Source organism: Coturnix japonica, chromosome 1 (genome assembly GCF_001577835.2).
Source record: "Coturnix japonica isolate 7356 chromosome 1, Coturnix japonica 2.1, whole genome shotgun sequence".
Taxonomy (NCBI): domain Eukaryota; kingdom Metazoa; phylum Chordata; class Aves; order Galliformes; family Phasianidae; genus Coturnix; species Coturnix japonica.
In genome coordinates, this window is record NC_029516.1 from 51012217 (window position 1) to 51024831 (window position 12615).

Here is a 12615-nt window from a genome sequence, read left to right on the forward strand (position 1 = left end):
TCAACCCAACACTCAGGGCTAAAAGCATAGATGCCCACAGTTCACCTGGCAATGAAATAATCACAGTGTCTTCGATGGCATAATGATATTGATCAACTGCCAGGCAGACAAAGCCCCAGCTCAACTGGAGGATGAAACTGCTTACTTACTCCTCCTTGTGAGGCTCCTGACCAGAAAGGGCCACCCTGGCAGCCCAGGCCTAGCTGCATTACAACCATTGCCCCCTCCTGCTTGCAGTCCCCACACTGAAGAAGCCGCCCTCTCCATTTCACACAAGTGCACCCCAGGCACACAGGGCAGTGAAGGGTTAATTTAATTAGTTCTGTGTGTGCTCAAAGAATTACAGGCAACTTCATTTAATTATTAAGTAGCCAATCAGGTAATCTCTGTATCTGATTAGCACGCTAATGAAATAATGTCTTCCAGTTCAAAGCTGTCATTCCAATCAGGAGGCAGCCCTTCAGTTAGAAGGAAAAGCTGGCCATGTTTCCATGGGCTCCAGGCTCTGAGATTTTGGGGAGGGGATGGCAGTAGGAAAATCTTTCAGCCTTCCCTCTCGCCATGTCACAGAACTTAGCATGGCTCTACCTTCCAAGCAGGCAAGCACGTTGGCTCCAGAGAGGCTCCCAATGCTCCAGGCGAGTGTCCAGCATCACCACCATGCGCCCCTTGCTTGTGCTCCCATATGGCCAAGAATATCAGTCAGGAACCCGGAGAGCGCAAGGCCCTTTGCCTATCACCCAGGCACTGCCAACTGAGAGAGCTGCTAAATATGTGGGGCATGACTCTGCTATGGTCCACATGGGAAAAGAATCGCACAGCAAAGCCATTAGAGAACTAAGAGGAAGCCAGAAAGCCTCCTCCCTCCCCCATGCTGCTCTCTGCTTCTGTGTCATATGCAGTTATTTCCAGCCTGGGGAAAAGTGCAAGGCGGCAGCTGTCACACGAGGCAAGGACTTGCCCCTTTTAAACAGGGATTTCAGGACTAAATGACCCATCACAATTAACACAGCTGCAAGAACTGGGACACTTCCACGCAGCCCAAGAGGGGGTTTGGCAGTGGGGGAGGACAGGAGGAGAAGCAGAGGGTTAGGATCGTCCTTCCAAGCCCTGGCATGGAGTCTCTGTTCTTTAAGCATTAGCTCAGCTGTCCTCTCTGAGCCACAGCAGCTCAGCCTCTCCCCCAGGCCAGAAGCTTGGCTACAGCAAGCTGCATGGCACAGGACAGTTCTCAAGCAGCCCTGCACTCTTGCTCCTTCTCAAAGTCCAGCTACTTTGCCACAGCAGCACCACTGCTTTGCACACAACTGTGCACATGCTAACCTTTAATTAGGCAGCCTAGGTTAATCTCTAGCTGCAGCAGGGTGTGGTTCTGCGTGACCACGTCCCCCCCCCAGAGTATCTCCTGAAAGGACCCTGAGACGATGCTGCCAGAGTCCCAGTCTTTTCTGTTGCAACTGTACTTCTCCATGTCCTTTGCTGCCAGTATAAATGCTAACTCAGCTCCTGCTGCTGCAGCTGCCAGCGTGCCTTTGCTCTGCAGGGCAGGTACACGTTTCTGAAAGCAAGATCACCTTCCTGGTGACACTTCTCCTGGCGCGTTACCCAGGAACAGAAACACAGCCTCCAGGATGCTCACACCAAACAGACATAGTTTTGTTAAGCCACCGCACTTAAAATGAATGCATTTACAGAGAGAATCCCAAGAGGGAGCAGAAAAATTGCAGGCAGCCTCCAGACAGTCAGCTAGACAGCTGGCTTTCTATGAGAACGCTGAAGTGTTGACACTTTGCGTTGACCCTTTTTTCCCGAGCATATCCCATGAACAAGAAATAGGACTGCCAAATGGGAAGATGCATCTCTCTCCTCTCTGCTGACTGCAGCCATTCGAAGCGAAGGAAACTGGTTAGATCAAGAAATTCAGGCTTGGACAGCACAGTGAAGCATCCACTAATAATCAATCCCTTCACAACAGCCTTCCTGCCAACTGGCTGCAGCCTAGGCAGTGATTATAAATTGTAGTTACTCCTCCAAGGAAAAACAGCACAACATCAGATGGCCATCCGCGCTCATCCTTGAATTCTGAAACCAGTCCTACTTGCAATTACAAAAAGACAAGTTTTCCTAAATACGCCTCCTGAAAAAAAAATTATCTCAGCCCTGAAATCCAAAGCTGGGTTCTTTCCATAAAGAAAGGAGTTATAAAATGCGTGTCATTGAAGTTAGCTGAAGATTCTAAAGATGCTGAGGGTGGAATTTGTTGCTGATGAAGATAGTATTATTACCCTGTGCTCCTGCACCCTGCAACCTCAGGCAAGGCACACAACAGGCCCTGCGAGGCGGTCCCACTCCACCACTCATTAACCAGCACACAGATGCAATTTGAGCCTGACTTCAGCACAAGCAACTGCACCTGGGGACCAGTGCTTGCTGGCAGCCCGTGCCAGGGCACATTCCAGCCCAGCTCCCCCAGCACTGCAAGCAGGCTGGGCAGGCGCAGCATGACCTGATCCCCACCTCTGATAGCACCTAGCCCTGTCCAACCCGACTGTGTGCCGGGAGGAATGGGATGCAGATACCCATCTGCACGCATGGAGGGACTCCCTTGATACGCTACGGCTATTTGCGGAGCAGCCACCATCCAAAACTTGCCCAAATGAGAAAGTCCAGGCATTTGGCAGGTCAACCACTCACTACAGCAAGTAGTTTGTTCCACCGAGGGACTCGTAACACCCTCCCAAATTACACACTGCCCTTTACAGGACACCGCAGCAGCTGGAATCGGCTCCCTTCTCACATTCCTTAATAAGCACTTCCATTGCGGAGTGGGGTGGATGTAGGGCATCAGCTGCAGTTAATCATAACTGAGTGCTGCGTTCCCTTTCTCCATGCTCCAGACACTATCTGCAGGCTAAGAATATCCAGCACCAGTCCACCGAGGGCAGGGGGAGCCGAGCAGTCCGAGCTGCCCGGCACTGTGGGGCTCCCTGTTACAGGAGACTTTCACTCTGCCTCCCCCAAGCAACAGCCTTCAGTGGGGCCCCCTGATAGCTGGTCGAGATCCTACAGATCATGGAAAGATAATCCATTGCAGGACTAATGCACTACTGCAGCTGTCCATGGAGAAAATCCCCTTTCAACCAAAAAAAACCTCAAGCCCTTTGATCCTCTCCAACACACAATTATCTTAAGGGCAAAATAGTCTTCTGTGCCTCGGCACCTTGTATCGGGCTGAAAGAAAAGAAATTGAAACTGCTATTCCGTGTTTATTCTACACGGCTGCCTGTCCTACAATCAGGCCTCTCCAGCACAGCAAGTAAGTCCCAATGGAAAGATGCTGACATGTGCTGGGTCACAGTGCCCAGGAGAAATCTAGGAGGAAACAAAACCCTAAAGATTTGGGGTTTGCTTTGTTGAATAGAAAAACTGAGATTCTAAGAAAGAGTTATCAGACAAACTTTTCAATACCTTGTCAGCCGCAGTGAGATCAAATCAATTAATTTCATCTTTCAACTGCATGGTCAGATCTGAATTTTTAAAGAGCGGTTTAAAGGATGACCATCAGCTTTTAAGTTAAGCTTTTTCTAACCAGAATGTTCACTAACACAAAGAAAACAAACTACAGAAAATACATCATGCTTTGACTTACTACTAGAAAATACCCCAAAAACTTTGCAGAGAGGTCTGCTAGGTGCTTCCACAGGTGACCCAATTGCTGCACGGCCTCTTGCTACCTGTTCAGTTCTGCTCCACCTGCTGCCCCAAATGCGAGGCGATAAGCATTGCTTTCAGCAGAAGAGTCCGCTATAAAAAGCCTTTCCCCTCCCCACTGCCTGTTTCCATTCCTGTGTCACCGTTTCAAACCCTGGTGGTACAGCCCTCTGTGAAGCAATGCACCTAACACCTTGGGGAACTGGTCCCAGTTCAACAAAGCTCTAAGAAGAACTACTGATTATTTTTTAAGGCAGGTGAGTTATTTTACTACCATTAGCAAAGAGCAGGGGTGGGATGCTTGGAAACCCGTATGAAATCAGTACATACTTTACTTCTAATTGCTATGTGGTTTGTATTTGAAAACACATTTCACTTTCACAGAGTGTCCTTATGTTAGTTATGCAGATGTCATGAAGTAAGTTATGCTCAGCAAAGGTTATGCCTAAGTGAGGTCCAAAAATACCACACAGAGACATGGAAGGCGTCTTGCTTGTTGGCCTTTCCTTCCCAACTTGGTTTTTAGTGTTTAAACCTTCGGAGCACACCAGAAGAGGGAGTCTTGCACTCCTCTCCCATGCTCATCATTTGTTTTATATTAGGAACAATGACAAGCTTTATTAAGAGTCAAGTTCTTAAACTGAACTCTCACCCTTTGCCTCCTAAAACAAATAGAAAATCCATGCAAGAAAAAAGAAGAAGCAACCACCAAACCCTTTTTGCTTTCTGTTGTGGCTGTATAAATATTGGTTGGTTTTTTTTTGTTTGTTTGTTTTTTTGCTGCCACAACTCCCAGTGTACAAAGCCTACCACAAATACAAAACCAGCTCTGCCCTTCAGTCCTTAAGCTGTGCAAAGAATCAGAATCATGGAATCACAGAATATCCCAAGTTGGAAGGGACTCAGGGACCCCTAAGGATCAGTGAGTTCAACTCCTGGCTCCACACAGGACCACACAAAAATCAGACCATCTGACTGAGAGCAGAGTCCAGATTCTTCTTGAACTACAGCAGCCTGGGGCCGTGCCCACCACCCTGTGGTGCAGACCCTGTCCCTGACCCCCAGCTGCCCCTCCCCTGGCACAGCTCCATGCCGTTCCCTCGGGCCCTGTCGCTGTCACACAGAGCAGAGCTCAGCGCTGCCCTCCGCTCCCTGTGAGGAGCTGCAGCCGCCATCAGGCCTCCCCTCAGCTCCTCTGCTCTGGGCTGAGCAAACCCAGGGACCTCAGCCACTCCTTGCACACCTTGCCCTCCAGACCCTTCCCCATCTTTGTAGCCCAAAGTTCCATCTCCTTTAGAGCATGCCTAACAGGAAAGAATCAGAGGACAAATGGCTTTACCAAAGAGGAGGAAGATCATCTCCCAAGGCTCTTTTTCTCTTCCCCATCCCCAGCACTCCAACTACACCAAGAGCAAAGAGCACCTGAAGCAATGCTGGGGCAAGGCAAGACCTTGAGGGACAGGAGACCTCCCTGCTGGCACCAGAGCTCCAGGACCCACCCAGCACAGCAGTACCCATGCCATCCTACCCTGTTAGTAAAGCGCTCAGCTTCATCAGTGCTGTAAAAGCTGAACCAGTTTCAGCACATCCAGAGCTTGTGGTGTTCAAATTGCCTTTAATGCACCATCAAGCCGGTGGCCCGTCCCAGAACAGAGGTGGTCTAAGAAACACTCCCCCTCATATTTCACATCTTTCGGAGCTCACTGCCCTGGATTATACTAGCAGTGCTATTTTTCCAGTGGGAAGCTGGTATTTCAGCTAGGCATTTATAAAACATAAAGAGTTCATAAAGGAGCTGCCCTGCAAGGCCACCTCTGAGCTGTGCTTCCAAAGCAAAGGCCTGGACCACGCTAGGCCTGCAGCGCCAAGCTGTTACCCCATCCCCAGGAAAGGCCAACTTAAAAGCACGCACACACACAAAAGCAAGAAAATACAGTGAAAACGTGTCTTCTGGAAGCAAGTAAAATGCACTAAAATCACTTTTACCCATCAGCTGTTTTCTGCTCCTTACACAAAAGGCCACAACCCCCCCCCCCCTAATTGCAGGAGCACTCCAGCACAGAGAGCCCGCTCCCCAGCCCTCCTTCCGAGGAACTGGGAGAACTGGGACACAATAGGAAGGAGACTTGCTAAAGGGAATAGATCTGTTAAATTAACACATTTTCTGTCAACCAAATCAGCTGCCCCCAGTGCCATTGTTGGTGAAACAATGGAGACCCCAGGAATGGGCACCCATTAAAAGGAACAAGCCTGCTGAAAGGATACACTCTAAGGCACAGTGTTGTGTGTTTAACAGGATTCTCTACTGTAAGGAAGGAGGAATCACTGGGCCGCATTGTTCTCGCCATCACGGCAGATGCTGTTTCTGCTGGTAACGAGAGGGAAAAATAATTTTCATAAATACCTACAATAAGATTTATACTAGAAACTTTTAATTTGGGATCTGTTTCCTCCCTTGCCGCTGTCGTTTCTCCCCAGCCCTTTTCTTGGGGGAGATTTTGCCTGAAAGAAGTCTATGAAAGCATCCATTGCCATTACAAAAGTTAATTCTTCCCCCTTCATGCAGGCACTTAACAGATGCCAGGGGCAGAATGGCACAGCTCCCCGGTATTATTTGCAAGGAGAGAACGACCGCAGTTAAGGTCCGCACAGAAAGCTGCAACACTTTTAAGGTGTTACTTTTAGCCGGTTTAACTGTAGCAAATTCTAAGCAGAACAAACTCCACGACTCATTTAGATGCGCCGTGTACGAGTTTGCACCAGCTTCATTAAACTGCTCCAGGTTTGCAGCTCTGTAAACAAAGCAAACCGCTAAGTCATATTTAAGCTGCTATACAGAACACAGATATATATATATGTATATTTTCCTAGTGGGGAAAGATTTACACCAGATTATCTTAAATTGGTTTTTAAACAAATTCAGCTTAAAGCGTTTAAGTTGCGGGCTCACAGACGTGGCAGCTAACAGATAGGATTTCCTTCCACTCAGCTGTGCTGCCGGGAGAGGCAGTTGTCTCCAACCACAGCAGAAAATCTGCAATACCAAACCCCGCATATAATATCCAAATCTCTGAAGTTCTTATTTGCTTCCTCTTTCCCTTCTGCCTTCCACTGTTGCGGTCATTCTCTGACTTCCCTGTCACCTAAGTCAGAGCCATTCAAAATGTTGCTGTCAAAATAACCTTCCTTGCCCATTGTTCAGGCAGCCTTTTTTTCTGCGCTCAGTCACTTCTTGTTTCTTTTCAGGGGGTTTAGATAACGTTTTAATGCATGTACCAGCCCCCTGAACCACCTTATCCCGCTTCTTTTATTCAATGATAGTACAGTTTCATCATACAAAACGTAAACACTTGTTAAAAAGTTCCAGATCTGTGGTTGTGAAAAATGTGCCTAGCGTTTGAAACCTAAACCGATGTAATGCTTTCCAATTTACAGACCACTTGAAACAACGGCTCTAAGAAGTATCTCTCTGCCTCCCCATCCATTAATCTCAATGAACTCTAGAGCCCAATACTGACATTCAGAGTGCTAATGATTCTATTATTAACAGAATAAGGAAGGCAGCGAAAGCCAAGACAGGCAAAGTGAGGGCTGCTGCTGGAAGGGATGAGGGGAGAGCATCGAGATGCTGAAGAATCAGTGAAGCCCAACACAGGCAGATGGGACAGGTAGGAGGAACAATAAAACAGAGCTCACCCAGCATTTCATTTACTTTCTCACTTAGTATTCCAGTTTCCAAGACGTGTACCACCTATGGGCAGATGGCAAGTGGCACATCCCCATGCCTGAACTACTCTACTGAGAAGGCCATTAAACCAGCTCTGACTTACCTTGCATGAGTAGAGCTGACCTGTACTGTTTCACTTACATTTCAGTCAGCTCGTTCCACCTACTTGTTGCATTTATCTTAGATCCTAAATTCTCCTATCAGAAGCTACCTGGCTACCAATAGGACACAACGAGACACCCACAGGTGCTGCAGCTGCTGCTGTACTACCAAAAACAATGCAGTGCTGGACCAGGGCTGGGATGGAGGGGTAAGGACTTAGCACAAAGTTTTGGTAGCTGTGCACAAGGGTTAACCCCCAGGAAGGCCGTGAAGTTTGGTGCCACGAATCACAAGGGACATTCAAAGAGATCAGTGAGCATTGGGCTCCACTGAGAAGTTTCAAACAGGGCCCAACACGATGGGACAGTGGAGGTCAAGGTTTATTTCACCATCCTAGAAAAGGGCACATTTACCAAAGTGCTAAAACCCCAACGTGCCAAAAGCTTAACAGGTTAAACAACGTTGCCTATTCAAGCTCTACTTGGTTTGTGGAGGCAGAACAGATCTTCATTCTGTGCTCTTCCCTCCACAGCCACAGCACAAATCCCCTCTTCTCCACACTCCTCCTCCTCCCCCTGGGACCCATGGGATCAGCAGCCACTGATGTGTGGAAGCCACACCGTATTCCTGACAGAAAGACCTGGAGCCCAGACCACAAGGAAAGGAGAGGAAAAGCATCTCAGAGCCATAGCAAAGACAGCAGCAGAGGCAATTTGCCCAAAGGCGCTTTTAAAAACCACAGGAAAAGATTTATGTTTTCCCTATGTAATGTGGCTTTTCCCCCTTTCCAAATAAACGCAGTTAACAACAGCGTTTTGACTATTTCCGAGCATGCTCTCAGAACTCACCTCCCCTCAACCTACCCAGGCCGAAGCTCCCAGCAGTGCAGGCCAAGGAGCTGGGTGGCCATGCCACGCTGGCTCCCCTCCAGCTCTTCTGTAACTTGTGCTGAAACACTGCTAAATATTCTCCCAATATTTTTTCTACCCCCCAACATCCCCGCAGCTGCCAGGAGGATATTTCTGTCGCGGCAGGGAGGGCACGTGGCCAGGAGACACTTTGTCACGGGAGGTGTCCCACGGTCCTGAAGAGGAAAACAAATCGCTTCCTATCATCACACGCACCGATCTGACTGCGGAATGCAGCCCCTTCTGCCCACCAGGGCAAGGCATTCCATAAAAAATACAAAAAAATATATATAAAAAATGGCTTGTTTGGACAGGCCTCCTCCCCCCAGAGAGCTGCGACAGTAGGCAAGGACAAACCCAACCCACGCTGGCTTCTAAAGCCACCCAGAAAGCAGCCGTGACCACCACAGCGTAGCCAAGAGCCCACTTTGGAAGCAGCATGGAAGTTTGGCACGGCAGATGGCTGACAAGGCGGCCATGTAAAGGCGGGGGGGGGGGGAAGGAATTTACTAACACAACGCGGTGACAGCCGCGCTCCCGGCCATGCGGACAGGCCCACGGGTGGACCCGGCTGCGTCCCGGCACGCTGAGGTTGCCCCACTGAACTTTTGACCCGGTGCCGGCTGCCCCCTCCCCAGCCCGGTTTGAAAAGCTCTGGGGCCTCGGGCTCACCAGGCGCCTGCATCTGCCGGGAGTGAGCCAGCATGGGGGCTGCCCCTACCCCGAACAATGCCCGGCGCCCGGCCTGATGGATGCATCTTCAAGGGAGCTCGGGCTGCTCTAGTCCAGAGAAAAAAAAGGAGAAACATCTGCCAGCCAAGTCTACAGCTGCAAAGGCCAGCCCGCAGCTGGAGGCTTCACTTTCTTTGGGACAGCAAGTGCTGGGCAAAAGGGCTGTGTTTAGAGAGAGAAGAGTTTGTAAAGAGCTCCGTGCTGCCTCACTTTAACCAAGTCCCCAAACTTCTCACTGGAGAACCTGCTAGGTGCAGGGGGATGATCCAGATGGCCACACAGGCAGGGCAACCAGCAGAGCCATCAGCACAAAAGATAACGACACCTTCTTATTCACTGAAGCATACTGGAAAACGAGGCTCTGCAGCGATTGATGCAGCAGAACCTTAAGGTAAACCAGGGCAAGGGGGGGGCTCTTGTTACAAAAAGTATCGGGGGGTGCTAAAACTATTGCCTCTGCAATCATGTTGAGGAGCTGCTAGAGCCAGGTGTGAGGGGATGAGAGCTCTGCTCTCCTGGGACAAGGAGATCCCACCACGGGAAGCTGGTAGCATCTGTCTGAGGGATGCAGGGAGGAACACGGCTGCACAAGCCTCACTATGTATCTCTGAGTTTGGGCACTGCCACCCTGCAGCTCAAGTCTCAGCCCCGCCAAGGGACTGTGGCTTTTGGGGAAGGGATACCACAAATCACCCCCGTGTATTCACACGCACACCAAAGCTGAACAGAGGGCGTGTTGCTGGTGCACAACATCGCTCCACGTCTGGCTGCTCTGCTTCCCCAATGGCTGGGAAGACGACCACCTCCGTTTGGTTGGGACGCCCTAAATCACAGAGCCCATCTCGGACACCAGAACGGGCAGCAGGCTCGAACCCAAAGGGGAAGCGAAGCCAAAAGCCACGTGCAGCACCGCTCGTTGAGAGCACAACAGAAGCGCACGAGCAGCCCCTTTGAAAGCCATTCGTTTCATGCGGCAAACAGGCTCCGCGTGCCACTCCTGAGCTCCTCAGTGCCACGGATGGGGCTGGATGGGAGGGAACACAACGGGGATAGTCAGCCATGCGGGGCTGCGGGGAACAGGAAGGAGCCGCCCGTATGTTGCAGACAGCCCCTGACAGCTGCGCTCACACAACCCGATGGGAGCGGTGGTCTCCAACTCCATCCTTTACGGGGCACGTTCCCGGTGAAGCTTACAGCGGGGAGGCAGCACCGGGCGCTCCGTCCCAGAGATGGGAACAGAGCGGTAGAACCCCCACCCCCCTAAACGTGCGCCGGGAGCCCGAGGGGTCCCGCACCGCCTCGGCCCCGCGGTCACCGCACGTTCGGGTTCCTCCGAGCCCCGCGCTTCCCCGCGATGTGTCTGCATCAATAGGAGGGGGAGGGGAGTTCCCGTCGGCCAGAAGTTGCATCATTGAGAGCCCTTCTCCCCTTTCGAGCTCCCGCACCGCGGAAGGGATTCCCCCTGTTCAGAGATCCGCGCCCCTCCCGAGTTGTTCTTGGGCTCTTCGAGGCTTCGCGCATCCCGTGGAACTTCGGAGCGTCTCCGCAATTCGCGTTCGGGCGCAGCCCCGCAGCCCCGCGTGACGGCGCGGTGCCCGCACGGAGCCGCTCCCGGCGGCACAAAAGGGTCCCGCCGGGGCATCTCCCACCGGGACGCGCTCCGGCCGCAACATTGGTAACGGAGGCAGGAAACGCGCACGGAGCCCCGGCTACCCGCGAGGAAATAAGAACGGGGAGCACGCTTATTAAACAGCAGCGAGCTAATAAATCCCCAAACCAAAAACACGAGAAAGTTGCGGAGCGCGGCGTGAGCCGGGCGGAGGTGCGAGCACAATGCGACGCCGCCAAGGGAGCGGGCGGGGTCCGCCCAGGTGGGACCCCCGCGCCCCAACAAAGGGCCCGGTCCGGGCACCCCGGGGGTCGAAGCCCGCCCCTCGCAGCCTCCATTTTGGTCACGGGGACCCCACGGCGGCCGCCGCCGCCACCACCTTTGTGTGCCTCGGCGGACCCCGAACAATGCGGCCCCGTCGGGGGCAGCGGGGCCGGCGAAAGTTTGAGGGGCGAGTTAGGAGCGCTCCGCAAGGCGGCCGCGGGGTCTCACCTCGATCTCGAAGTCGGGCAGGCGGAAGGCGGTGCGGAACAGCGAGCAGAAGTGCGCGATGGCCGGGACTTCCCACCAGGAGCGGAGCTCGTCCAGCGCCGCCGCCGCCGCCGCCTCGGTGCCGCCGGTACCGGCCACGCCGCCTCCTCCTCCTCCACCTCCTCCGCCGCCGCCGCAGCCGCCGTCCTCCTCCGGGCACATCTCCCGCGGCCGCCGGCTGCCCGCCCGCCCGCTCAGCGCTGCCTCACCCCGCGGGCGGCTGCGTGCCGCCGCCGCTGCTCGGCGCTGCGCCGCGCTCCGCCCGCCCCCCGGCGCCACGCCGCCCCCCGGCCGCCCCCCGGCGGCCCCGCGCTGCCCCCTCGCTGCCGCCCGCGTGCGGGGCGGCTCGGAGCGGCGGGGCGCTAGGGCCGGCGGGGGCGCTGCTGCTGCTGCTGCTGCCCCTGCCGCGGGCGGCCGCCGCTACGCGGACCCATCCTCCTCCGCCTCCCCGCGCCACGGCCCGCGCCCTGCAGGGCAACAGCCGCGCCGCCGGGAACAGATGGGCACGGGGGGGGGATGGCCGCCAGGGAGGGGAGGGGCAAACCGAGGGGACGGGAGGGGCGAGGGCAGGCCGAGCCAATAGGGAGGGCGGAGAGCGAGGGGGGCGGGCACGGCGTGCTGGAGGGGCGGGGAGCGGGGTGTGGACAAAAGGAGGGAGGGCGGGGGGGCCGCGCACGAGGAGGGGGAGGAGCCGCTCCTCATCACAACAACAGGCGCCACACGCCCGCAGGACACGCCTCGTGGGGCGGGGACGGGCCGGGCCCGGTGCCGGTGGGCGGGACGGAGCCGCTCATTGCGGGAGGAGAGCGGCGGGATGGGGTGCAGCGCCCATCGGGGTGCACCGCAGCGATGGGACGGAGAGCCGCTGCTGCCCCCACACAGCCGCGTCCCGCCCCGCTTCCACATGCTGCTCACGCCGCACTCTCTCCCCCCGACGTTCCTCCCCACGTTCCCGCAGCGCCTGGTGCTTATCTCAGTGCTGCTGCTGTGTCCGGCAGCCCCGCAGTAACACCGCTCCGTCACATTAAGGATGTCACCGACCTCACCGAAGTTTCCTCACCGCTCGTTCGGTCCGAAGCGCTCCAGCCCTCGTTTCCCCTGCGTTTTTCTATTCGCGAATTAATTTGGCTCCCTCTATCGTCCCTGCCGTTGCCGTTAGGCTGCGTGCTCCCTGATATCGTTGTAACTGTAAAAATGAGGGCGTGAGATTCCCCGGGTGGCAGTGGGGAAGTGGTAGGAGGCAGCTGCAGGAGGACGGTGCAGGGAACGCTGCAGCTGTCACACACGTCACTGTA

The 12615-nt window shown here is 53.9% G+C and overlaps 1 protein-coding gene across 1 annotated transcript in view; it reads right to left on the reverse strand.

The window, feature by feature from the left end:
* The window catches only part of LOC107315152 (cat eye syndrome critical region protein 2), a 92701-nt gene extending 81217 nt beyond the window's left edge, over positions 1 to 11484 (reverse strand). Inside the window, exon 1 of the mRNA XM_015865212.1 lies at positions 11282 to 11484. Coding sequence (XP_015720698.1) covers positions 11282 to 11482 — 201 coding nt within the window. The 5' untranslated portion in view covers positions 11483 to 11484. The remainder of the gene's footprint in view (positions 1 to 11281) is intronic.
* Between the last annotated feature and the right edge of the window lie 1131 nt (positions 11485 to 12615).